The sequence below is a fragment of the Podarcis gaigeae genome (assembly GCF_964106915.1).
Source record: "Podarcis gaigeae genome assembly, chromosome: 4".
Taxonomy (NCBI): domain Eukaryota; kingdom Metazoa; phylum Chordata; class Lepidosauria; order Squamata; family Lacertidae; genus Podarcis; species Podarcis gaigeae.
The window spans coordinates 54817659-54843434 of NC_139677.1; the positions used below are offsets into that span (position 1 = coordinate 54817659).

The following is a 25776-nucleotide window of genomic DNA, read 5'->3' on the forward strand; positions in this document are numbered from 1 at the left end:
TCAGGGTGGTTCACATAAAATATAAAATACATAAAATCAAAACAAAGCCAGCAACCCAAAAAGAGCCAGCATTTTTAAACAGGGTCTAGGATGTAGATCAAATCAGGCAATGGCCTGGTTGAAAAGGAACTTTTTTGCCTGGTGCCTAAAGGTGTATAATGAAGGTGCCAAACAAACTTCCCTGGGGAGAGTATTCCACAGATGGGGAGCCACTGCAGAGAAGGCCCGTTCTCGTGTTTTATTTTATATCCCACCTCAGAGCCTTTTAAAATAAGTGGGTCAGTATAGTGTAGTGGTTAGAGTAACAGACTAGGACCTGAGAGACCAATAAACATCTTAAAATGTTCCAAAAACATGCCCTGTCTCAAGTTTAGGATGATTTCCCCTTCCCTTCTCACATTTTGCAGAGTGGGATGCTTTTTAGGGGGGTTCAGGGCCAGGGGAGATGTGGAACTTTTTTCACTTCAAGGTAACTCATCTTAAGATAAAGGGACGCAGGTGGCACTGTGGTCTAAACCACTGAGTGTCTTGGGCTTGCTGATCAGAAGGTTGGCAGTTAGAATCCATGCAATGAAGTGACCTCCCGTTGCTCTGTTCCAGCTTCTGCCTACCTTCAAAAGCATACCAGTGCAAGCAGATAAATACGTACTGCTGCGATGGAAAGATAAACAGTGTTTCTATGTGCTCTGACACTTGTCATGGTCCTCCATGCGCCAGTAGTGATTTAGTCATGCTGGCCACATGACCCGGAAAGCTGTCTGTGGACAAACACTGGTTTTCTCGGCCTGAAACGTGAGATGAGTGCCACAACCCCATAGTCACCTTTGACTGGACTTAACCATTCAGGGGTCCTTTACATTTACCATTAGAAATCACCTAGAGTTGCATTTTTACAGCTAACTGGCCTTTGCTTTCCTGAGATTTTGAAGGGAGGGAGTTCCACAAATGTTGATTTATTCATTTTGCAAAACCTTTGTACCACTGAACATCAAAATACCCAAGCTGGGGGAGGAGGATAAAAACAACGCAACCCCTTCAGGATTCAGCAGAGCGAGAAAACCTATAGAAAAAGACCTTCTCCATAGTGAGACCTTGAAATCTGGAATGATCTCCCTAGAAGTACATTTATCCACCCTCATTGTTGGTCTTCACATGTCAACTGAAGACATTTTTATTTATCCAGACTTCTACAGTTTTATAATGGGGGATTTACTAGCAGCAGTATGTGAATCAGTGCTTTTTTAAATTAGTTAATATATCGTCTTACTGTTGTCTTTTGCCGTGCTTATATATATATATTGCTCTGAGATCCTTTGAAGGACGAGTGATTTCTAAATATAATAAATAAATAATACAAACAATAGAAAAGCCATAAAAGCACAACAAAACAGATTTCAGACATAGTCAAAATGTTGGTTGTAGACAAATTAACAACAGTGCTAAGCTAGAGAAGCCCGAGTGAAGGAGAAGGTTTTCAGCAGTAGCCCAAAGTCTGCAATGGTAGGAGCCTGACATATTTCAAAAGGGAAGGCATTCAAAACAAAAAACAAAGGAAAACCCAATGCTGTAATTTTATTGTCACTGAAGGGAAGCAATTGCACCTGAACTTTCTCTTATCTATTTCCGGAGACTAGCTATGTTAGTCTCTTGCAGCAAAATGAGCAAAACATCCTGAATTGCTAACCAGTTTTTATCATGGCATAAGCTTTTGGGGACTAGAGTATCTAAGGTGGTCTTAAATACTAAGCAGTTTGGACCAGGGTGACAATGGGCAACTTGAATTAACTCTGTAGTGTTGCATTCAGATTGTCTGATAATTTGTGGTAATAATTCCTTTTGGGATGCCTCAAGTAACCAGCTCGTCACAGTATTATTTTGATTCTCAAAGCATTTTCATTTGCAAATCTAGAAACAGGAAAGTATGATAAAACTTGTCTAGGTGTATCAGCAACCACTTTTTGCTGCAAAGTAAGAGAAAAGCTGGTCAGATTTGTGAGTACCTTTAAAGGGTAAAATGGGAGGCAAAACACTGGCAGACGAGCAGCCAACACCAGGAGACACTGAACATCTAAAAGCAATGAGACTAACCATCTGTTTTCTGGCACGGCTCCTTTGCCTTTAGTAACTGCATAAGATTTGTGACACAAAAAAGAGCTCAAAATTACCATAGTTTTGCTGCCGCTTCTTCTAACTTGCCACCCTGTTGTTCACTTCAGCCGCCTACTGTGACAGCATACTCCTGTATGTGTTTATTGGGAAGTACCATATTTTTTGCTCTATAAGCCTCACTTTTTCCCTCCTAAAAAGTAAGGGGAAATGTGTGTGCGTCTTATGGAGCGAATGCAGGCTGCACAGCTATCCCAGAAGCCAGAACAGCAAAAGGGATTGCTGCTTTCACTGTGCAGCCATCCCTCTTGCTGTTCTGGCTTCTGAGATTCAGAATGGTTTTTTTCTTGTTTTCCTCCTCCAAAAACTAGGTGCATCTTGTGGTCTGGTGCGTCTTATAAAGCGAAAAATACGGTAAATCCGCTGGGTTCAATGGCACTTGCTGCCACGTATGTGGGTAGTAGAGGATTGCAGCCTTCGAGAATGACCAGATTAAAAAACAATTAATGGCACAGTCAGACTAGAGGATGGTCTTTTTCTCTGTGCTAACTCTTGTAGATTCTTAGACTGTGGGGGAAGATATATTTATAAAACAGTACAAACATAGCTGGCATAAAAAGACAACTTGAATGTAATGCCAACATTTTTTGGTATGAATTGCCGATTGTCTGAGGGGCTATATGATACATTTCAATTAGAATATTTGAATTGAAAACATGATGTGGTTTGTGTGCCTCTTGCCAGCTCACAAGCATTCTGTTATTTAAATTTGATCCACAAAGATGAACCTTCAACTAAAAAGCATCAGCAAGGAGAAAAATAATGGGCGAGGATTAGATTTCTTTATGGCATTTTACAAAAATGATCTGTGTATGTCTCAGATGCAATAATATAAGCAGTGTCTCTGACTGTAACTCCTTACTTTGAATGCATTAGAACTTCTTTAAACAGGTTTTTATTTTTATTTTTGTGTATGTGATTGTATGATATTATTTAAAAGGCTGTACAGCGTTCAAGTATCAGCATCTATATAATTATTTTTTCCTTTGACAGTCCAGTATGTCAGAGCTATTGTGGGTGCATGTAACCATTTTTCTCTAAAATGTAAATAAAAGGGTTATAGCTACAAATCCTGCTCAAGATTTATTTCAGTATTCCTACCACATGAATTCTCTTAATAAGGCACATTTTGTGACCTTAGCCTTCAGAACTGCTGGCTGCAACTGTGCGAATCTTAATCATGAAATGGTTTGGGGAAAGTTATTTTTTCTTCTTTGGAGCTTCCTGTCTCTGGGCATATGAGAGTGGTAAACAAATATTGCGCCAAATGTTGAGCCACTGCCCTAAATCTAATAACAATAAATCTCCTTGTTTTTGGTTGTGCTGAGCGGTGCTTGCACATTGTGTTTTCACTGAGGCTTATGAGGATGAGTCGGTGCGCTATCTTGCAGCTGTTTTTGTATTTTACGTTATCACAGCAGCGTAGCTCAGCTTAGCAGGCTCTGTTTATGGCAGCCCAGGTTACCTCGCTGACTCAGTAGCTGACATATTCAGCTTGAGCAATGCTGGCTCCTTTTGATTTGAGTTTTGATCCACATTTTGGTGAAGTCATCTTTTAGCACCAATCTGCCTGGGAAAAACAAATGCTGACCTGCAGTTAAAAATAGGGCCATTATGATTTTTTAAAAAAGAAGAATTAGTATTTTGATAGGGTAGGATAACATGTAACCTTTTAGTTAAGCATCTTGTGCTTCTTTGCAAAGACGTGGGTTCATTTGCAATCAGTTGAAAAGTTTTTGTTTTAAGGAAGAGAAGGAGAACCATGTAATTCAGCAACAGCAACTATCTGCTGATGAAATACACACACACACACACACACACACACACACACACACACATATATCTCAAGGTATCATTAACATTTTGCTCATTTTAAGGAAAATAAAATTGTGTTCGAGAATGTTATGTTCAAGCAAGAGAGTTATTTCATACTTGTAATGTGAAACACAGCTATATTTTTCTTTGGGTTTTTATGTATTGTCTTCATCGTTTGCTCCGTGACTATGAAACCCATAGTTTCATAGTTTCAGAGCAGGCCACAAGATTTCAAAGGTCCAGAGGCAGAAAGGGCCTGCAAAGCACACATTTAGGTTTGTACAATTAAAGGAGATTTATCACCACCAGTGGCAAACTTTGGGGTCTCAAATTTCAGCAGGGTGCAATGCCAAAATTCAGTGTCCCCAGCCTCTCACACTCCATTCTAAATAACAATTGTGCCCCCCAAGCTCCGTGCCCAGTGCGGCCAAACCAGTCACATTCTCCTAAATCCACCTCTCTTAACCATCACCCTAGCACAACAGATCCACTTTTAAAAAATGGACCTTTTGCTGTTAAAAAAGATACATCTTCTCAGAGTATCTTCTTCTTCATAGATGCTTCAAAACAAAGAAAACAGGTATTCAAAGTTCACTTTCTGGAGAATATATTTTGCATGAAAACTATTAACTGTTGAGCTAGTTCTCGTCTGAAAGGATAAACAAAGTATAAATGGCTGGAGACTTGAAGATCACTTTAAGTTCTGGAGGAGCGAACAAGCCTCTTGATGCAAAATCCAGTGTCTGGCTGGAAATAAGGAAGTTAAACTGGTACTAGCACTCTCTGCATGGAAATAGTAACTCCTCTGTAAGTTAATCTTTCCATCTTATTGTCAGACATTAATATCATGCAAATATGTCTGAATCATTCTCATGCCTTCCACCCTTCAATAATATTTTCACAGTAGGCATTACACAGTAACAATAAAGCTGCATAATCCTTTTGTGTGGCTATTGTGCTCTTGAGGTGTAGTAGGGCGCCCAACAGCATTACATTCCTCCTGTGCTGTAATTAGTGTCTCCACCCATGCTTATAAGAATTTTATTATCACTGCCTTATAGAAGCAGCTCCACTTGTAGTCAGAGGCTGCTCTGCTTCTCCATTAAGAGCTGGTTTTATTTAAAAGCATCAACTAATCCTTAAAAGCATGAGGCTTTTAGCCAAAGACGCTATTCCTAAAATAATTGTTTTATATGGGATGTTGTTTATTAAAGTTGGCCGTCTTTCCCCCCTCTCTTCTGGTTTTGACCATCCTTCTTAACCCTCTCTCATATTTGCCATACACATGCCTTTGCACAGCACACAGGGGTCTCTGCAGGTGAATGGTCCTTTTATTTATTTATTATCGTTTATGCCTTTCATCAACCCTAGATATCTAAAGTTAGGTAAAAGTAGCCTTATATCTTATCATGTTTAGTATTGCATTGTAAGCAGTGCTGCCATCTACTAGAGTGATGGTTAATGCTTCAATGCAGCCTTAATGAATTCCACCTCTTCACCATGATTCTGGACTACAGACCTTAGTCATATTAATTGTGGATGTACAAGAGAACAAACAGAAGCTCTTAAAAAAAAACAACCCCACAGCTACACTGAGCTTCCTTTCATGTAAGGAAAGCTGAGAAGACATTAAATGACGGAAGGCTTCTTTTCCTCTAAGGGCCAGAGTTAGGAAGAAATGGAGACATGCTCATAATATTCTTCTCTGTGGAAAGCAGAAATCCTACAAAGAAAAGAGGGCCGCAGTTTATCATGATGTGGAAAATCGTGATGTGGAAAACCCCACATAGTCCTTTTAGTTGCAACCAAGAAGCAGAGTCTCACTTGCACTCTGCTTCCTGTCGCATTTCTAGCATGCAAATCTAGGAAGAGTCACCTTCCTACTTTGCAGGACCTGTCCTACTCTTGAAAGCAGGAGCTGAGATTGCCCTAGGTTTTGGCCTGAAGTTTCAGGCTTTTAGCCTTCATCTTAGGGCCTCCAGGGGAATAAGTGCATTTCCATGTTGGGTGAGAGCATCAAGTAGATAAACTTCCCCTTGCCACCGTCTTGCCCCTGTTTGACTTTTGCTCTGCTCAGCCACCCCTTTTCCATAAAGCTCCATCAGGAGGTACGCAGGCACGGTCAAGGTTTTCCCGAGCCAGTTTCTGGCTTCTGTTCCCCTTCCTACAACATCACTCATCCAAACACCTGTTCCACCAGGTCCCCTGCTCTTCCAGGCACTACTCTAGTTCCCAGACTTTGCCCCCCTGTATTTTCAGGATCTGAGTCTCTGGGAATGAGTGGCATTAACAATAATTGTGAGGAAGTATGGTCAGGTGAATAAGACTTCAGTAAAAGAATGGGAAGGTGTTGATCTTGAAAGTCACTTTAAATTTACAGTGCACGCAGATCTTACATCTTCTGTTGTCACAGTTTAGTAAACCAGCATGCACGCCACTCACAGGATGTACCAAGCTGTGTTTTTACTGTGCTACCTATTTATTTTTTATCCATGAATAGCATGAAATAAAGAACTACATATATGTTGACACAACAGTATTTTAAAAGTTCATGACTTACCAAGTTCCTTAAATGATCAGGGAAGCTTCCCTATAGAAGTTGCTGCTGCCTACATTCTGTGAATGACTGGCAAGAGAGAGAGAGAGAGAGAGAGAGAGAGAGCAGCTTTAGGGTCTTTTGGAGCAGTGATCAAGGAGGATAGTATCACCCAGCTGGTATGGTGATTCTGAGAAGTGAAACAACCCTGGTACAGAAACGAAACTGTACCCGAAACACACACTAATGAGAAAGTAACCAAATGAAAAATGTGTGTTTTTAAAATTTAAAACATGCACTTTAATAATCAAAAAGTCATATCCTGGGTCTATAGACTGAGTGCACATTCCACACTGGTCACAGAATAACTGCAAAGCAGACAAAACTGTCATCAATTTTTAGCATAGATAATTGCATACTTCCTCAGATTATTACCTAACAATGGTTTATATAGGTCACACTAAATGAGGTAAGGGCTATTGTGATAACCACAATATGAAAGAAACACGTAAACTCTTTAATATTGTAGATATGGTACATTTTCAGGCATGTGGAAGGGTTTTCTTCTTTCCAACAAAATTACTCACATAAGCAAGAATTAGTCTTGCCATTGCTTCTTCCAATATTTTTTTTTTTTAAAAAAACAACATTCAGAATTAAATTTGGGGGACTGTTTTGCAGTGATACTTTAATTGCTTCAACTACGTAGAGCAGAGGTGGAGAACCTGTGGCCCTCCATATGTTGCTGGACTACAATTCCCATCATCCCTGGCCATTGGCCAAGTTGGCTAGGGCTTGATGGGAGTTAGAGCCAGGGAACACTTGAAGGGTCATAGGTTTCCCATCTCTAGTCTAGACATTTCATTCTTGAAGCAACGGTCTACCTAAAATTATCAAGTCTTGCTTTAAAAAAAAAAATCATTTTCCAATACAGAGGATTAATATAGATAAGACAGATGTCTTAAGAAGCTATAAAACTGAGCATGCAAAGCAGAGGAATTACACAATCAGCAAAGACTTTTGCTTCATAGCTGGAGAACTGGTGGGTGTATGGCTAGAGAAATGTGGAAGTACAGACTGCAAATATGTAATGCTGCAGGGAACAAAAAGTACATGGAGGGATGGGAGCCTGCAGCAAAGTTGCAGACTAACTAATGATGATTGCAGAGACTGAGTCAGATGAGGCACAGATCATTCATAATTTCACCAGACAATGGAGCCTTCATAAAGGCCTGGCAAAAGAGGGCAAGGGTTTGGCCCTGTATGCATTAAGGCTGAGAGTTTTGGTGTCGGTAAAAACCAGCAACGTACTATTTGAACACTGGATTCAAAGTTTGAAAAGTGTATCTAAAGACTTGTATTGCAATGGGGTCGGAGAAAACGAGGATAACGAATATGAAGGGAAGTGGATTGCCTGCTTTTCTTTTCTCTCTCCCTGATGGTCTATAAATTCTGCAACCTTGTGGGTGTTCCTCGCTATAGTTTACCAAAGGATGCAATGTTATATCATAGTACACTTCCCCATTCTTTTTCCAAGTAGCTGTTCTTTCGTATCATTAATAAGTTGGCAGTCACAGTAAAGGCTGAAAAACCAGGTTAAAGGAATTCTCTCTCTCTCTCTCTCCTGTTCTGCTTCCAGATACCTCTAATCTTTCCTTAATGTAATGGGGAAAACTTGGGCCAGAATGAGATATTACCGAGGATACTCAAAACACCAACCCTGATTATCTTCCTCCTCTCTCTTGTTCCTGGCTGGCAACATCTGTTAATACAAAAGCATGGTGTGACATCATCACCATAAACTGAGTTTCCTTCTGCCCACCAGCACAAACCAATGAAATGGCGGCAGGGAGCAGAAGCCCCTGCTCCATGTCATTCATTATACTTGGCATCAGAGAAGAGAGTGGAGGAGGGAGGTGCAAAGTTGCTGCTTGCTTATTACATAAAGAGAGAAAATGCATTCCCCCACCCCACCCAAAAAAGAAGACCACGGAGGATACAGGTTTGCATAAAATTTGTATGCACTAATTTTTATCTTTATCTATGAATATTGAAATAATTACTAGGCGACCTCTGTGTCTGCTTAGCCTGCTGTCCTGGTGCTGTTGATGAGCAGTTCTTGCTCCCTTCTAATGGTTCTTTAATCAATGGCACCATCACTGGTATTTTTATTCTCCCAGGTATTTGGGTCCTGGTTCATCTTGTGGTTGAATGAAAGCATCTAGTGTTTGATTTTTGTCTGTGGATGGTATAGTGAGTTTTTGCATGATGTAGTGGCTGGCATATTGGACTAGGACCTGGGTCCAGGGAGGTCAGGGTACCATTCCCCACTCAGCTGTGGGGAGTTCACTGGACCAGTCACAGCTTCTCCGTGTAGCCTGCTTTGCAGGGTTGTTGGGAGGATAACTTGGGGAGGTGGAAAACAATGTACACCCCCCCTTTAGCTCATGGGAGAAAAGGTAGAATATAAATGGAATAATAAATAATTTTTAATGCATTGCTTCCAAAATTGATTATTTTATAAATGTATCATTCTTCTTTTTGCATTATTGCAATTAGTTGCTTTGAGACTTTTGTGGGACTCAGCACACATCTAAGTAAATAATTTTAAAAACAAAACAAAAATATTTGGACGGGATTCCTTCCAATTCTACAATCGCATGATTCTATGTTTTTATGTAGCTCAAAGATTTGTCCCAGCTGCATTCCAGATTGCCAGTGCTCAGAATGCAGATTTCAGGAGGAGGGTGAATGGATTAGACTCTGTTCAGTGGTAACCAAGAGAGTTTGCAAAGAGTTGTTCCTCCTTGCTCCAGAAATTAACCTGGAGGCCTGGAGGTCTTCACTCATCTCAGACTCAGGTTAAACTGAGTAAATAATGGCAACTTCCCACGAATAAGTCAAGGAGACACATTGCAGCATGATTCCACATTGCAGATGAAACAGGTTCCAGCACAGGGAGTTTACATACTCAAACTGCCACCAACAATGTCACGATGAGGTTGCATCATAGTCTAGACACAGGACAGTGTGGGCTAGCATCTGATGTGGTCAAGTGAGAGAATGTCTTTCCTGCACCAGCTGGAGATGATGTTGCAACATTTAAATTGGCAGATGTATAACAGTGGCAATGTGCATTGCTAGAAGCAGGGAAGATTCCTGAGTGATCATTAAAACATACAACTGATTTCTACCTGCATGCTTACTTGGGGATAAGCTACATTGAATGGTGGCACTTCCTTCTGAGTAAACATCCATGGATTAGGACTGCTGCACATGCCTTAAATGCGGATTAGTGAAATTAATAAACATTTGAGAAATAATATCATCACGCAGCATATCTGAATTTCAAGAAATAAAAAAGTCTGTGGCATGTCTGGGGGTTTTTTTTAATAGGCAGTGTATGTGGTAGATCAGAATCCTCCATCCTTAAATTCAAAATAGGAGGAAAGCTTTGATTGGTGCCATTGGGAGATTTTAAAAATTGCAGCCACAGTCAGGCAATTCTGATCACAACTGTAATGGGTGCAGAAAGTTAAAGCTGCTTCCTTGATTTAAAAATCAGGCATATCAGGACAAACATCACATCTAATCTGGCTCTCAGAAGGGGAACAGACATCTGGCTACATTTTGTAACAGAAATGTTGCAAATGCCTCACTCCAGGAAGCTATTCTGATTGTTTACATTAATGTTCATTCACCTCACAGCTCTGTGTGAGGTCTAATGCTCCCCTGCCTCTTTTCAGTTTCGCACAGTATTTTGTGCAAGGGTGCCAGTTTGGCATAATCTCTATTTTAAAGCACTCAGTTCCTGGGAACTGTAGTTGGTTAAGAGGGTGCTTGGAATTGTAGCTCCGTGAGGGTAAAGTATATGTCACAGAATTTTTCAGGGGAATCCATGTAGTTAAATGTATGATGTGTGGGCAGCTGAAGAAACCTTGTTGAGAAAATGGCTAAGCCTGCTAACAAAGCTCACGCACGCACACACACACACACACACTATCTATCTACCTATCTAGCATTTGTATACCACTTATATGTTTTGGTAATAAGCAGTCTATAAAGATATGAAATAAATGTACACACTGTAATTCACAGGTGGGTAGCCTGTTGGCCCACAGGCTGCACTCTGCCTCCCCTGATGCCTCCTGAAGCTGCTTCACTCTTCCAGCCCCTCAAACTTCCTTCCTTTCTGTTTGTTCCTTCCATATTTCTCATGGCTTTTAAAAGTGTTCACTTCCCCACTCCCAGAACAAGTGGCATTTTATTTAATTAATTTTTAAAAATAAAAATAAACGTAAATGTCCCTCTTCTATGATTTGAGGATGATAACTCTCCCTCCCTTCACAAGGTGTTCAATAACAAATTGGTAGGCTCCTGCTTCAATAAATTACTTTCACTTGCTTACTCTCAGTAGCTATTCTGGTTAGAGAGAGAGCGTGTATGTGTGTGTGTAATCTCATCAAACCGTATAGGGTTGCTAGATACACGAGACCTGCATAGGGAGTGGGAGTTCTGTTGAAGACTGAAGCAGTATGGTCTTTATCCAGAATTAGTTAATCCAGAATATTTCAGCTATTGCTGGCATGTGCCCCCTTGACAAATTTGCCCTGGGGGAATGCAGCCCTCATCAGCCCCACCCCACCCCCAGCTGCAATTTGCCACAGTGAATTGTTTTTCATAAACACAAAGGTGACTACTACTTGCTACCATTTGTAAAAGGGAAATGACATTGCAGACCTATGTCACATTATTGCCACAAGGAGAAATGAGCTAAATCTCATAAAGCACTGTTGTTCACAGTGCAGTGTGCACTTATCATTTTGATGGAAATTCTGGGCATGCTGCTGTGGCCTGGGCCTTTGGCTTTACAAATGTTACATAAATGGTAACTTATGTGGTGAGACAATGAAAATAGACTTGCCAGACTTGCCAGGTACAGGATTAATACTAACATAGTATTATACTAACATAGAACCTTATTCAGTTTGCCCCAGGCATCAAGCCAAAGGATGTTTTTAGTAAATTGGTCTTAAATTAGGTCTTTATCTCTTAAAAATTGAAATGAACAAAGAGCAAACTATTCCCACTATTTCAACAGCAGTGGTGGAGATACTTTCCTTCCCTCACCACCCCCTTCCTCAACTGATGGAGCATTATCTTAGACACTTTCCAGCCTTCCATCGACTCCAGAGACTCCCATCTGAATTTTAGGCTTGAAGGAGTTATTACTTCTGCTACTTCTGCTTCATAGGGTAGACCCATTGAAATGATTGAGACTTGAGTTAGGCATGACAGACCTCCACTGAGTTCAACTCTTCACATAACTATATCTGGATTGAGTGCATACTGTGCTAGGACTCCATTCAATGTGTGAATAGCTGTCGTCAAATCTACACACCAGTTAACAATGTGGTAGTATATAAGGAGTGAATTAAAAAAGGCCATCAAATAGAATTATCAGTAAGCAACAAGTGACACATATAGGTGTGTGCCTTTGTGGTCTTGTGGGTTATTTAGTTTGTGGTTAAAAGGTAGTCTTCTGTAAACATGAAATCGGGTCTTCCTTGGTTTGCTCTGCCATATTGTAACCACAGATCACTTTTCTGTGGATGGAATCCCACTGCTGTCCTGGTTGTCATGGAAGAGCTTTTGATCCTGCAGCACCCAAAATCCTAGAAAATTATCTGCATGGAACAGGGTGGAAGACAGTATGGGGAAGTGCAAGCTAGCAAACATTGCCTCCCCTGCTTTCTTCTTAATGGAGGTATTTGCTGGATCAAAAAGCCTTCTTACCATAAGCACAAGGGCAACAATTGGATTCCACCCTGTATATTTTTAAATAAAACTTTTTATATAGTTGTTTTTTTTAATGGAACATTTTCTTTCAACAATGCAATTCATAGGAAACTGACTTTCTGGAGTAAACCACAAAAAAGCACGAAACAGATTTGGTGTAAGAAACTGAGGTATCTGCTGTTCGGTAGCATTTTATTTTATTTTTGAACTTGCTGAAACTTTTTAATGAAATACATTATTTACTGTATTTTATTTATTTATTTTTTAAAAAATCAATCGGTCCTACCTCCACCTGCTGATCTGAATGTTCTTTCAAGCTTTCGTGTCAGTTAAGTTAAATAGAATATGTTCACCGATACATCAAATAGTTTTCAATGTTTTTATAGCTCAAGGGTGACCAATATGAATCAGGTGTAAAAGTAAATGTCCTTTTCTGTTTCAGGGAAGAGCTTCACTTTGACCATCACAGTCTTCACAAATCCTCCACAAGTAGCTACGTACCACAGAGCCATCAAGATCACAGTGGATGGGCCTCGAGAACCAAGAAGTAAGTATTCAGGTAACATGAAGTCCTAACCTAAAGACACAGAAATAGAATGAACACACACACACACACACACACACCATTCTATTTAATAAACTTTGAATCTGATCTTACAATAAAATTTACTAAGGCTGTACTCCTGTGTACCTGGGCGGGGGCCTTGGGCCAACTGCAGTCCTTCAAGCCTTTATCTCAGGCTCTTGGGACTTCCCACACTAGATCCCCTCCCTAGCCCGAGCTCCTCTCTCCAAGCCATTCCTTTCACTAGCCTTGCTTCACACTCCCCTTGAGTGTTTCTGCCTGGCTAGAATGTGCCTTCTAACACTGAAAATGCCTTTTGTTTCCTGGAGGTGCAGCCAACTGTACAAAAGCAAAATTTTCATTTGTTGCCCCGCCCACTTTTGCCTCTGGCCCTGCCTTCCCTCACTGGCATGTGACCTCCAGAAGATTCCCCAAAGGAAATGTGCCCCCCAGGCCGAAAAAAGTTCCCTGCCCCTGCTAGACACCGTTCTTTGGGAGATGGAACTCAATGGGGTCTTATTTCCAAGCGAACATGTGTAAAAACTGCACTGTTAAATCTGACTGGCCGCATTTTAGATCTCTAGCTATATGGTTTGGGGAAATCAGTTAGCTAGGAAGTTACACTGTTTTAAACCATACTTTCACTGCAAGGGAGGGGGGCTCCCCTAGGGATCTGTTTTGCATGGCTATTGATTTGGAAAGAGACAGTTGAAATGCCTTTTTGAAGAGAATGAACAGGGATAGTAGATGCAGAAATTGACAAAGGATGTGGGATTTCAAACACACCATGCATATTCTTCAGCATTTCTTGCTCACTTTGGAATTTTGGAACTTTAATTTTAGAAACAAAATAGCCCTGTTCAGACTCCCCCCCCCTTCCCCTCAAAGCTGGCAGATGGAACAGAGGTGAAAGGGGTGGGGGAGGCCGAAAAACGGCAACCAGTTGCTCTCATGTGCAGCTTATTGTATCTCATGCCAGTTTGCAGCTTAAGAAAACAAGTAATTCTTGAAGGCAGGCAGATGGAATTTATTCCACTGAGGCACAGATCTTCAGTCAAGTGACTGCCATATTTTTTTTCTTCCCATTTTTAACAATTAAGAATGAGCAAACAATATATGGTATCTCCAGGGATAAATTCAAAATACTCACATGAGCTCAGTGTGTTCAGGAGGGGAAATTCCCCACCCCAAAGCCACCTCGTTGCTGAACTAATGCAATACGTTCCCTTCTCCTTGCCCAAGGCAATAATTAACTTTACTGTAGAATACTCATATTTGTATTGAAATATCCTCTTGTATGCTGAGGTTTGTGGTTTCTTCTTATTCCCCATCCCGCCACACGCGCGCACACACATTTGGCAGAGGCAGTGTGGCTGTAGCAGAAGTCAAAACGGGAAGAACTTAGAAACAAGCGCCCGTGGGAGGGAAAGCATTGCAAGTTAGGATTGAGTTCCAAATCAATTCTGTACATTAAAAAACAACCCTTTGTGTGAAATCGTGGCAATCACTAATACCGATAGAGCACTGGCACTGACTTTAACAGACCTGTGAAGACTTGATATATAATGTTCTTCATCAGTTTCGTTTTTACTAGTTCATCTTGCGAGCTTCAGACTGATGAATATTTCCTCTTTCTTTTCATGCAGTTTCCATCTAAGTGTTTGTCTACACAACTGTATATGTAATCTAGAGGATGTTTTTAAAATTAAGTCTCATAGTGCAACATTGTATTTTCCAAGCAAAATGCCATGATATTCAGCTGCCTTAAACATGCAGTACCCTGCCCCAACCCTGCTAGATCCTTATGTGTTTGTGACTGCAGTAGTGTCATGGGTCCATGCTTACAATGTCACTTATTATTTTTATATTTCTTTAGAGCATTTGTACACTGCTCCTTAGCCAAAAAAGCCTCCCAGAGTTGCTTGCATACAGTCAGTTAAAACCAGACAGTCCCTGTCCATAGGATTACAATCTTAACACACACACACACACACAGGCAGGGAAGGAAGGGGGAAAATAAAACTTAGGTACTAATTCTTAAACAGCTTTTATAATGACCAACTGGCACAGTTCAGGAGGTACCTGATCGAGCTGGTCTTTTGACAAAGCGGTGGAATGATTATGAATGGCTTATGAATACTGAGCTACATATCTCTCCCCCAATCAGTAATATTACCCCACCCTTTAAAAACAATTTCCTATCTTCTTTCCAGTTCTGGAGCATATATGTATGCCCTTGTGGAGATACCTCCCACCTGCCCCCATCAAACTCAATTTGCAGCAACAGTATAATTACTGGGCAAGGGATGGGTGACCCGTCATCTGCACAGGTTGTGATACAGGCACATCCTGTGCATCATTGGGTACCTGTTGTGAGCTCCTTGATGAAGGGAAGAGGGTTAGGAGTAGCAGCATCCCTTCTCTTTCCCAGAGCTGGTCTGCTCCAGTCTGACCAGCATGTTTGTACCGCCTCTTGGAGTTTCCTCAGCAATAGCTATCCTGCTTGCAGAAGGCTATCCATAGCATTGGATCTTAGGTTCAGCCAGTGACGAATCAGGCCTAGCAGTGTTCATACAGCATTGACAAAACAAACACCTGCTTTTCTTGTTGTTGCCTGGAAATGCACACTTCCTCATAGCTTTCATGTGCACACCCCTTCTTCTGTGATAAACCCATTAGTACTACCACTTGAAGACATTACCTAAAAAATACAGGAATGCCATAGGAGTGAAATTAATAACGGGTCTAAAAATGAGGGTCTCCAAATGAGCAGGGGAGTCTCAAAGAGTGGCTCTACATCCTCCAAGTACCTTGCAATTCTTGGATTGCATCCAGACAGTGTTATTCACACTTCAGTTCCATTAAAATCGTGACAACTTGCTCTATTGATTTGAATTGGAATGAAGCATGATTAACTTAGTATGGATCCATCCTGTTAATACTACTGCTGTTGCTGCTACAACTGTGTGTGTGTGTGTGTGTGTGTGTGTGATAGAGAGAGAGAGAGAGAGAGAGAGAGAGAGAGAGAGAGAGAGAGAATAGGCATGTTTCTACCTATATATTCTAGGAGCTCTTATACATTCTATACCAGGTATAGATTTATTAGGAGAGATGGTCCAAGAAACACAGTAAAATTATATCCCTTCTGGGCCCATTGTGCTAGCTGCCTTCTTGGCAAATCAAGCTTTGGGCTACCAAGAATGTCAACCTATAAGATTTCATATTTTTAAAAGCAGCATGGGGCTTCTTACAAAGCATGGGGCTGCCAATGAACAGACTTTGTACTTTGACTCCCAAGTGGATTTTCACACAAGGATATGACATCTTGTCATGTGATGGACAGGTGGGTTGCACCCACCCAACTGTCAAAATTGTTCTGCAGTATGGAGGATTGATAAAGACCTGGCTCCCAGAACCAAAAAAGTTACCCACCAAGTCTTATATAAAAGATATGAAATGTAGTAAGTATATAGTCTTATGAAATAAATATTACTCCCCCCCCCAAAAAAAACCAACAACACCCAGCTGCATAGTTTTTAGGAAGCACTTGAGCTTTAAAATATTTGGGGAAGAAAGATTGAAGGGACACTGAGATTACTAATATTTTGAAATCACTAGTAGTTATCCATTAGCAGCCTATTTTCTTTCCTCAGTGAAACACATCTAAATATAGAACTACACAGAAAATAAGGATGGCAATGATAGAGATCTTACTTTATGGTTTCTAAAACGAACATTCAATTTATGATATCTTTTATTTTCCATTGTAGAGGCATCTGAAACTTGCATTCATTAAATAAATTCTGGTGGAGCGTTTGCCAAAAAAGACTTAAAAGGTTATTTTCCATGGTGGTGAGCTTATGAATCACAAACCAAAGTTGCTTTTCTATGAGCCAGTTCTTTGAAGAAAATCATTACCTAGATCAAGAAATGTAGTAGATGTACAAGGATTCTTAAATTAGATACTTTCCCCAAGGCTATTTCAGTTATTGTATTTTTCAATGAACAAATAATGTATTTTCCCTCTTTTGAGTGTGTCTTTAAATGCTTCTCTGCCATTTGAGGATAAGGCTATCAATAGCTGCTAGTGCTAGCCCAGTATCAGAGGCAGATTAGATCAGAATATGATTTGCTGAGGATCATGAGTGGGGGAGAACTTCTGATCTCATGTAGTGCTTGTGAGGCTTCCATAGATTTCTAGTTGGCCACTGTGGGAACAGAATGTTGAACTAGAATAAGCCTTTGGTTTGCTCCAGGAGGGCTCTCATGTTCTTATTGTTTTAAACCAGGCTTCCTCAAAATCGGCCCTCCAGATGTTTTTTGCCTACAACACCAGTGATCCCTAGCTGGTCAAGGATGATGGGAATTGTAGTCTTGAAACATCTGGAGAGCCGAGTTTGAGGAAGTCTGTTTTAAACACTACAATTATAAACCTATCATCCATTATTTTTTTCCTTATGGAAATCAAGCCATGACCAAATTTCTACTCAGAGATGTGTCCTACTGAGGGTGCCCAAGAGAGGTGTGGGGAAAGAACTATGTACCCGCCATCTGCAGGTTGTGGTGGTGGTGGTATGTGCATTGAATTGATTATCAGTACTGTAGGCTCTGTGTGTGTGTGTGTGTGTGTGTGTGTGTGTGTGTGTGTGTGTTAGTACAAAATGCCACTATGTGAAGACTCCATCAACAGTGATATGAACTGGCAGCACTGTTCATTGGGCAAGGAGAAGAGGGGATCCTCTCTCAACCACTGATACACACACACACCTATCAAAAGGGTGGGACTCAGTAAAATAAAAAGCAGCAAGCCTCTGTGCACTGAGCTCTGAACTCCTTGAATAATGTCCCCTCCAGTGTGTGCTCGGCATTAAGAAGATTCATAAGCCCTTTTCTGAAATTGCTCCTCCCATTTTGAGTAGGTAGCTGTAGCACCACAGAATGGAAAGAGTGTTTCTCTGTCCTCAGTGCTTCCCTCACTGGCAGCCAGTGAGTAAACAGCCTGGCTCAAATACAGGAACTGCAGACAAAGAAACTTTGTGGTAGCAAATGGGTAAGGGTTGTAGCAGGTGAGGGTGGGGAAGAGAAGGTGTAAGATTACACAACTTGGATTGCTACCAGAGGGGACCTATTTTCGCCACCTTATTGTTAGTTTTTGCCTCTCAGTTTGCATTTCTCTTTCTTTTGCCTTCATGGTGGAACACGGGAATGCAGGTGGTCAGGCCACTTAGGGCTTTACAGGGCAGCTGCAGCAGCACTCTGAAATAAGCTTGGAAGGGGTAGATTTGCACCACGCATTTAAAGTGCATGACTTCCCCCAAAGAATACTAGGAACTGTAATTTGTTAAGGATGTCAGGGATTGTAGCGCTGTGAGGTGGGGTGTCCTGAGCCCCTGACCTGCCTGGTGGCAAGTCAGTATGTCAAGTCCAGTATGTCAGTATGTCAAGTCAGGAAACAGGGTTCAGGGTCAATCCACATCAGCAAAGTCCAGAAAATGCGGTCCAGGGTCAACAGTAATCGGGAAACCCAGTCCAAAATCAACCCCAAAGCACAGTCCCATGGTTGTCCAGGAGCATTCAAGCCAAGGTCCATCAAGCTAAGCAGTTGAGCAGACACAGCCCCTCAGCTCTGCTTCCCTTTTATACTTTGCCTGCTGATTACAGCATCTGGGCTTGACGAGGTATGCGGCCCTCACCTGTTCAGAGTCTACTCCAGCTGAGGAATCACACACTGCCTCCCAGAGCTAACTAGCCCCACTTGGCCAGTTAGGGAGCTGTGGGTCCTTGCCTGCCTCAGCCTCCTAGAGCACCCCTTCCGCTGCTCCCTATGACTCAGAGCCTGCCCTGTTTATGGAGACAGGGGCCCTTCTGGCTCTGGTGATGGCTTCTGCTGCTCTGGTTCCTGTACACTGACTGCCACCCCCTCACTATCCTCCATCACCCTGTGAGTACTTCCTTCTCCAACCCCAGTTTGCCCCGGTGTGCCCCAGTCCCAAATACACCCCTCGCTGGAATTCTCTTCTTCCTTCCTGTAATCCTGCCAGTTCACAACACGGTTTCCAGAATTCAATTTTTTGGGGAGGAGGAGGGGAGTCACGCGCTTTGAATGTGCATTGCGAGTTCTTCAGATGTATGACATGGATCTTCCAAAAGACTAATCTCATAGGCCTCTAAGACAGATGGGTCAGAAATTGTAAGATGTTTATGTATTGACAAACTGAAAATTAGTAATGCCAGCTAAATATAAAAGTTATGGCTTTTGAACCTACTACTACTACTATTAGACATACATGTATGTGGCATTCTGGGCTGGTTTTTGTTACCTGCTGGCTGTATCTTTTCGATCGAGCCGCTGACAGTTTTGGTTGACCACACCACTTCACTGTTGAAAGTTAATACTGTTTGACTCATTCTGTGCTGTTCGCATCAAGCCAAAGAAAACAAGGGGAAGAATAATCTGCCTGTGTGCAGTTTGGAAACTTCTCAGAGACTCTGCATGCAAAGCACTATATAGTAGCTTACTATATCTCTTTGCAAGCTGCAGAGGAAAAGGAGGAAGCAAACAGCATAGCATGCGTAAGGCTATGCAGCACCATGGACGACATGAGAGGGTGCAGGGAACTGCAAGAATACTTGTATGTAACAAACTGTTAGTACAATGGAGAGACTGTTAAGGAAGTTAAAGGGGGGGGGGAATACTAAGCCATTCCAGTTTCGACATGCAGAGATGTTTATTTCAGAGGCAGGGGGAGTTGCTCATTTTATCACAAGTGGGTTATTTTGGTTCACGTTGTAAGAGTAAACATTCAAGCAAGGGAAAATCCACTTTTCCTTCCACCACCCCATTTGTTAAGCAAAGTTTTGATGACTCAGGGCATGAGCAATGGCATAGAGGGCCTTTTCATTGGTAGAGTGAGTCGCATTAGTTTCTAGTAGCTGTTTTTAACTCTCGAAAGACAGTTTGGAAATGAAATGGGTTCATTATATTTCTGGGAACACCCCATTACAAATTTACTGTAGTGACTGACTTCAGTGGCCATGATCCAGAGATTCTGTTTTGCATGTAAAGACAGACTTCCATAGGTGGGGCAGCTGTTTGCCAGCAGTTTGTGAAGAAAATCAAGCAGTATACACAGAAGCCATTCCTCATGCAGAATGCTGCTAACTGTACACATAGATTGAGAAGGGCTGTAAAGATTTTAAAACTTTCTTAAAGCTAAGTTAAATTCTTGTGTGGAATTCTTGCTCATGAATGTTGTCAATATTCTATTGCTACTATTGCTGTTTAACATTTACTTTGTGTCCACTAGGGATGGACAAATCAGATTTTTAATTTCATGTGTTCATAAATCAATTTCAGCCTGTTTCTGCATTAATCTACAGGGTTCCCCCCCCAAAAAATGTACCAAGATATACATTATTTTTGTATGCAGTATCTTAACATTATCTTTGAACACCTTTAAATTTAAAATAAACATTTTTGTATGCATTTTGGTACGTTTTTAAAGCTGAAATCTAAAATCTATCTCAAAATTCAGAGAAGTGCAAAAACTGTAAGATACTTGTATTCTCTTCCACATATTAGTCTGAGAAGTGTAAATCAGGTCAGCTTGCTTAAAAATGGGGTTCAAGCAAAATCTTCAAGTATCTCTAATGCCAATGCAGCACTAGGCACAATATGGCAAAATGAATACAGATTCTGCCCAGGAGACTTAAACAGTCCCCATTTGTCTCAGAAGATAGAGGTGGAGATTCAGAAATGCCAAATATACTTAGTTAGGTAAGCCCCGCCCTGCATAATCAATCACATGATGCTGTGCACTATTTGAATGGCAATGCCTCTTGAATATTTTATTGGGGGGGGGCAAAGAGACTTCAGCCCATAGGGGTTGGCTCCTATGAGGCACGCTTTTTCTAATGCTCTGGTAAAAGGAATACATTTATTACAAAAAGAACCCCTCAAGTGATGCTAGCAAGCATGTTTCACACCAAAGGCGATTGAAAAGGCACTCCAGAATCACCAGCCAATCAGAGCTGAGGGGAGAAATTCTCAATGCTTTTTGCCAGATTTTTCTATGGCAGTAATGGTCCCCTTTGCAAACTCTGAAGCACAAGTTTAATGTATTAGGAGCAAGGAAAGCAGCACCCTTCCCTTGAGACATCTGGCTCTCCTCATTTAAGTGTTTTCTTAACAGACTGCTTCTTCCACACTTACTTTGCTTTTGCATGTCCTCAAACAAACTTGTTTTTGGTGAGTGCTGGAAGATAGAACATGTAAATAAAGGAAGGTTTTTCCTAAACCCTTCACATTCTGGCTGGCATTAGTCTTCGCTTTAAAAGTTCTTTTAAAAAGAATTCCTATGTGCCTGTTTTACATTACTTTTACCGTATTGGCCCGAATATAAGCCACACCAGCAAATAAGCCTTATCTTTAAAATTCATGGGGGGGGGTAAGAGGAAAAAATACAGTACCCTAATATAAGCCGCTCCCTTAAAATTGTGTTGTGCTGGTGGTCCTAGGAGCTACGTGCTGCCGTGGCACCCGCCATCTTGCCTCACCAGAAGTCCTGTAAAAGTCAATTTTTATACGGTCACAAATTTAAGCCGCACTTTAACTTTTCACAGTCGGAATTTGTGGGGAAAGTGCGGCTTATATTCAGGCCAATATGGTACTTCAGTGGACAGGCTTATCTCCAAACAAGAACTTATGAAGTAAGCCACTTTTTCTAAACAAGGAAGTTACACGTTTCTGTGTACAGAAACGTGTGTATCCACAACTTGGGTGTACACCTCCAGGACCCTTCCCACATAACAATCAGTGCCGGATTTACGTATAAGCAAAACAAGCTATAGCTTAGGGCCCCACTCTCTTGGGTCCCCCAAAAAATTTAAATGAAAAAAACAATTGGATGTACATTTCCAAAAAAAAAAGGAAAGATAAAAAACAAATAAAATAAAACCTACATACAGGTTGAGATTAATAATTATTTCACTATTAATATACTTCTTCCTAATTGTACTTCACTATTAATATACTTCTTCCTAATTGTATTTCACTATTAATATACTTCTTAATTGTATTTCAGTTCAACAATTATTTTGATAAAATACATATTTTGTTACGTGCAAATGGCTTTAGATACCTGTTAGATCCATAAATTACCATATAGCATATATTAAACACAAAACGCAGCAACAATTTGTTGTTGACAAAGGACAGCTGGACATATAAAGGGCCCCATTACTTTCAGTAGCTTAGGGCCTCATCAAACCTAAATCAGGCCCTGATAAGAGTGATCAGTTTTAGAGGTTGGCATGTGCATTCCACATGACACCTGGTATCCTGTGCCTCATTAGAGAACCTGCCTTTTTAAGGATTCCCAATTGCGTGTTATAAATAAGAGTCTTGTTTTTGCTGGACTAGACTGACATGTCTACCCCTCTGAAAGTTCTGCACACCTAGTTTGTTTATGTGGAGGCTTTTCCAGAAGTGATGCTGAATGAGTAAAGGAGCTGAGAATAAGGATGATGGTGCAATATTTCTCCCTCATCTGTGCATGCTGTTCATTGTCATGGGTCAAGACTCCTGTTGTTCAGTGGAGAAGCCTGCAATCCCCAAATGCTGCTTATTTGCCTGTTGGACTTGGGGACACAAAATAAAGGCAGCTGTGGAAAATATTGATTTGATAATCTTGGAGTTTATGGTAAAGGCATAGGTTTGCATAAAAAGCAAAATATGACATTTTGTACTAAAATTCTAAAAAAAATTCTTATCATCATGATGATCATCATCATCTTAGCAGTCATTAGATTATAGTGCATTTGGATTAAAAAGAATACCAAGGAATATATTTCTAGCCCCATCCACCCTAAGGCTTCTTTCATTAATGTGAAACATTTTGTTTAGGCTGTGATCCGTTACACACTTGCTTGGGAGTAAGTTCCATTAAACAGTATGGGTTATTTCTGAGGAAACATGTACAAGATTACATTGCATGTTGATAAAATATAGGATGACGTGAGAAATATTACTTAACCCACTGACACTTTGTTTCAGTTTTAAATTCACATTCTGTTTTTGTGAGGATCAATTAATTAAAATGATTCATTGCGTCATATGTGGAAAACGTTGTACGTAGATTCAGTAGAAACATAGAATTGTAGAGTTAGAAGGGACCACAAAGGTCATCTGGCCCAACCCTAGTTTAAGCTTGTGACAATCCTTTGCTGTAGGTCAGGCTGAAAATGTGTCACTGGGCAAAAACCAGGCCCCCAGATTCATAGATTCGTGATGGTTTGAAACTGGGGCTCCTAAGTTTGGGCTCTTAAGTAATACTTGGAATGTAGTTGCTAATATCTTTCATTTTGTAGGTGTTAACTATTCACATACATACAGCCACTTCATTCGTTATAATTTTGCAGATCCATATGAATGAATGGGTTGTGTTTTTTTCACACACTAAGTTAGATCTTACCCCTTAATTGCTATCAAAAAGGGAACTGCTTTAACTCTTGGAAGCACTGGTAACTGCAAGAAAATTAGTATCTACTGGACTGCATCATGTGTATACAACATCCTATGCAGAAATATGGTGTGTGATGAAAATGATGTGCAGATGTCACATGTGAGGATGACCATGTGGATTTATCTCTTTATTTCATTTGCAGGCTAATAACCTGCAGCCAATCTCTTGTTCATGTGCAAAAACCCCAAAAGAACCAACATGAGTGATCCTGTGTAGAGGACCTAGACTCTTCATTGATCACAACATTCACAAACAAGTGCTTTTCTGTAGCATGAAGTGGTTCTAATCTAACATGAAGAGAATTGGCAACAATTGGTGCTATAAAAAGACAACAACCACGTCTACTGAACATTTAATTAATTACATGTATTATTCTAATAGATTTCAGTAGATTTTTTATTATTATCATTAAACATCTTGCCAGAAAAATAACAGTCCTCAAAGTCATGCTGAAAACCACACAGAATAACAACTGACGAAAATATGAAAGGAAGGCATCTCACAGACGTGTTAAATTGGATGCATAAATAGTTCTGAACTGAACTTCTAATGACAACTGTATCTTATATGTATTGTTAGATCTGCCAGGCGTTACTCTGGAATCAAGATTCTGACCTCAAGGCGTTCAAGCCATGAGGCTGAAAATAATCACCACGTCGATGACATTTTACATATGTACACAGCTTGCACGACTCCAAGTGTTTGCATTCGAGCCGAGTGTCTTGAATCCAAGTTTGAATTTGCATTACTGACAAATGAAAGAAAGGCTTTTGCATTTGAACTATAAAAAAGTATTAGATAAAAGTATTTTTCTTTTTATCTTTTTAACAAGAGCAGGAGGGAAGTGGAGTGGAGTGGGTGTAAAAGATACAATCACTTCTCAAGTCCTGTGCTCCTCTCCCCTTTCATTCCTGTGATAATTTATAACTCAGTGTGGAATCCGAGACACAGTGAGCTGTGCCAAAGGATCTGGCAGGAGGAAGAAGAGACGAGTTGCTCAGATTTGGAACATCAGCACAAGTTATAAAATTTAATTTTAGCTACTAGGCACTACTTTTAAGTGTGTGTTTTCCTCTTAGAACCCTCCTTAAAAAAAAAGAAGTCCAGTGTCCTCATGAAAATGCTTTCAGGGCTGTGTGGAATAGTGTTCTGTAGAGCAGGAGACACGTTTGACTTTTTCAGGCAGGGCTAGATATTCATTTGATGACCCACCTCAGGTGAAAATAAATGGCACTTATGCGTTCAGATTTTATTCAATACCCCAAGGAACAAAAGAATGAGATGCAAGAGGCTTTTGTTGTGGATTTTGTTGCCCACAGCACACACATCAGTCTATGTGATATGTTTGGAGAGGTTCTTCTCTCTAAGAGTTTCCATCACTAAAACTGCAGGGGCTATCTCCTAAAGAAGAAGAATTCCTTCAAAAGGAAGACTTACTCATTGCAGTAAGTAAATAGAAGCAGTTTAGGGAAAGGAGTGGAGTAGAATTTTTTTTTTTTAAGGTTTAGCAGAATCAGAGATGCAGCCGTTTTCACTCTTTTCAGACAAAATAAAAAGGAACTGGTTGAAAGAAATAGAGCAAGGGGGAAAGAATTCCATATTTGGGTAGAATATTTGCTAATGTCCTGCCTTTTGTGAGTCTCTTGATGTCAGCTGATATGTTCACCCCATCCCAAGTGTGACAGTATGCGTGCATCATTCCAGCACCAGCTCCTTTTCCTGAGTGCTGCTAGGATATTGTCTAACTGCACTGGTACAGAGATGAATCAGTCACCAATAAGGAAAGTGGAAATGTTGTTCAACAAATATGTTTTTTTTTACATTGCAATGTAAAAGGTAAGTAAAGGTAAAGGGACCCCTGACCATTATGTCCAGTCGCGGACGACTCTGGGGTTGAGGCGCTTCTCTCGCTTTACTGGCCGAGGGAGCCAGCATACAGCTTCCAGGTCATGTGGCCACCATGACTAAGCCGCGTCTGGCAAACCAAAGCAGCACACGGAAACGCTGTTTACCTTCCCGCCGGAGCGGTACCTATTTATCTACTTGCACTTCATGCTTTCAAACTGCTAGGTTGGCAGGAGCAGGGACCGAACAACGGGATCTCACCCCGTTGCAGAGATTCGAACCGCCGACCTTCTGATCGGCAAGCCCTAGGCTCTGTGGTTTAACACACAGCGCCACCCACGTACCGCATACAATAAGTACATACCTCCAAGTTGGATTTCCCATAAGCACATTGTCCCATGGGCGTAGAGCAGCTTCTACCAAGAGGCAGCCCCTGGCCCCTCTGATGTTCCTCAGGATCCATGAAGGGAGTTAACAGAGGACTGAACTGTACTATAATCTTTCTGAGCTTAGGAAGACAAGACAGG

General features: G+C 40.9%; 2 protein-coding genes across 4 annotated transcripts in view; one reads left to right on the plus strand and one right to left on the minus strand.

Annotated features, from left to right (window-relative positions):
• RUNX1 (RUNX family transcription factor 1) overlaps nucleotides 1–25776 on the plus strand; it is a 176051-nt gene that overhangs the window by 108733 nt on the left and 41542 nt on the right. For all 3 annotated transcript variants that reach the window (XM_083735094.1, XM_083735093.1, XM_083735095.1), the window contains one exon: nucleotides 12759–12863. In XM_083735094.1, coding sequence (XP_083591220.1) covers nucleotides 12759–12863 — 105 coding nt within the window. The remainder of the gene's footprint in view (nucleotides 1–12758; nucleotides 12864–25776) is intronic.
• Nucleotides 15892–25776, minus strand: part of KCNE2 (potassium voltage-gated channel subfamily E regulatory subunit 2) — a 220475-nt gene continuing 210590 nt past the window's right edge. Inside the window, exon 3 of the mRNA XM_083735120.1 lies at nucleotides 15892–15931. The gene's annotated coding sequence lies outside the window, so the exon portion shown is untranslated. The remainder of the gene's footprint in view (nucleotides 15932–25776) is intronic.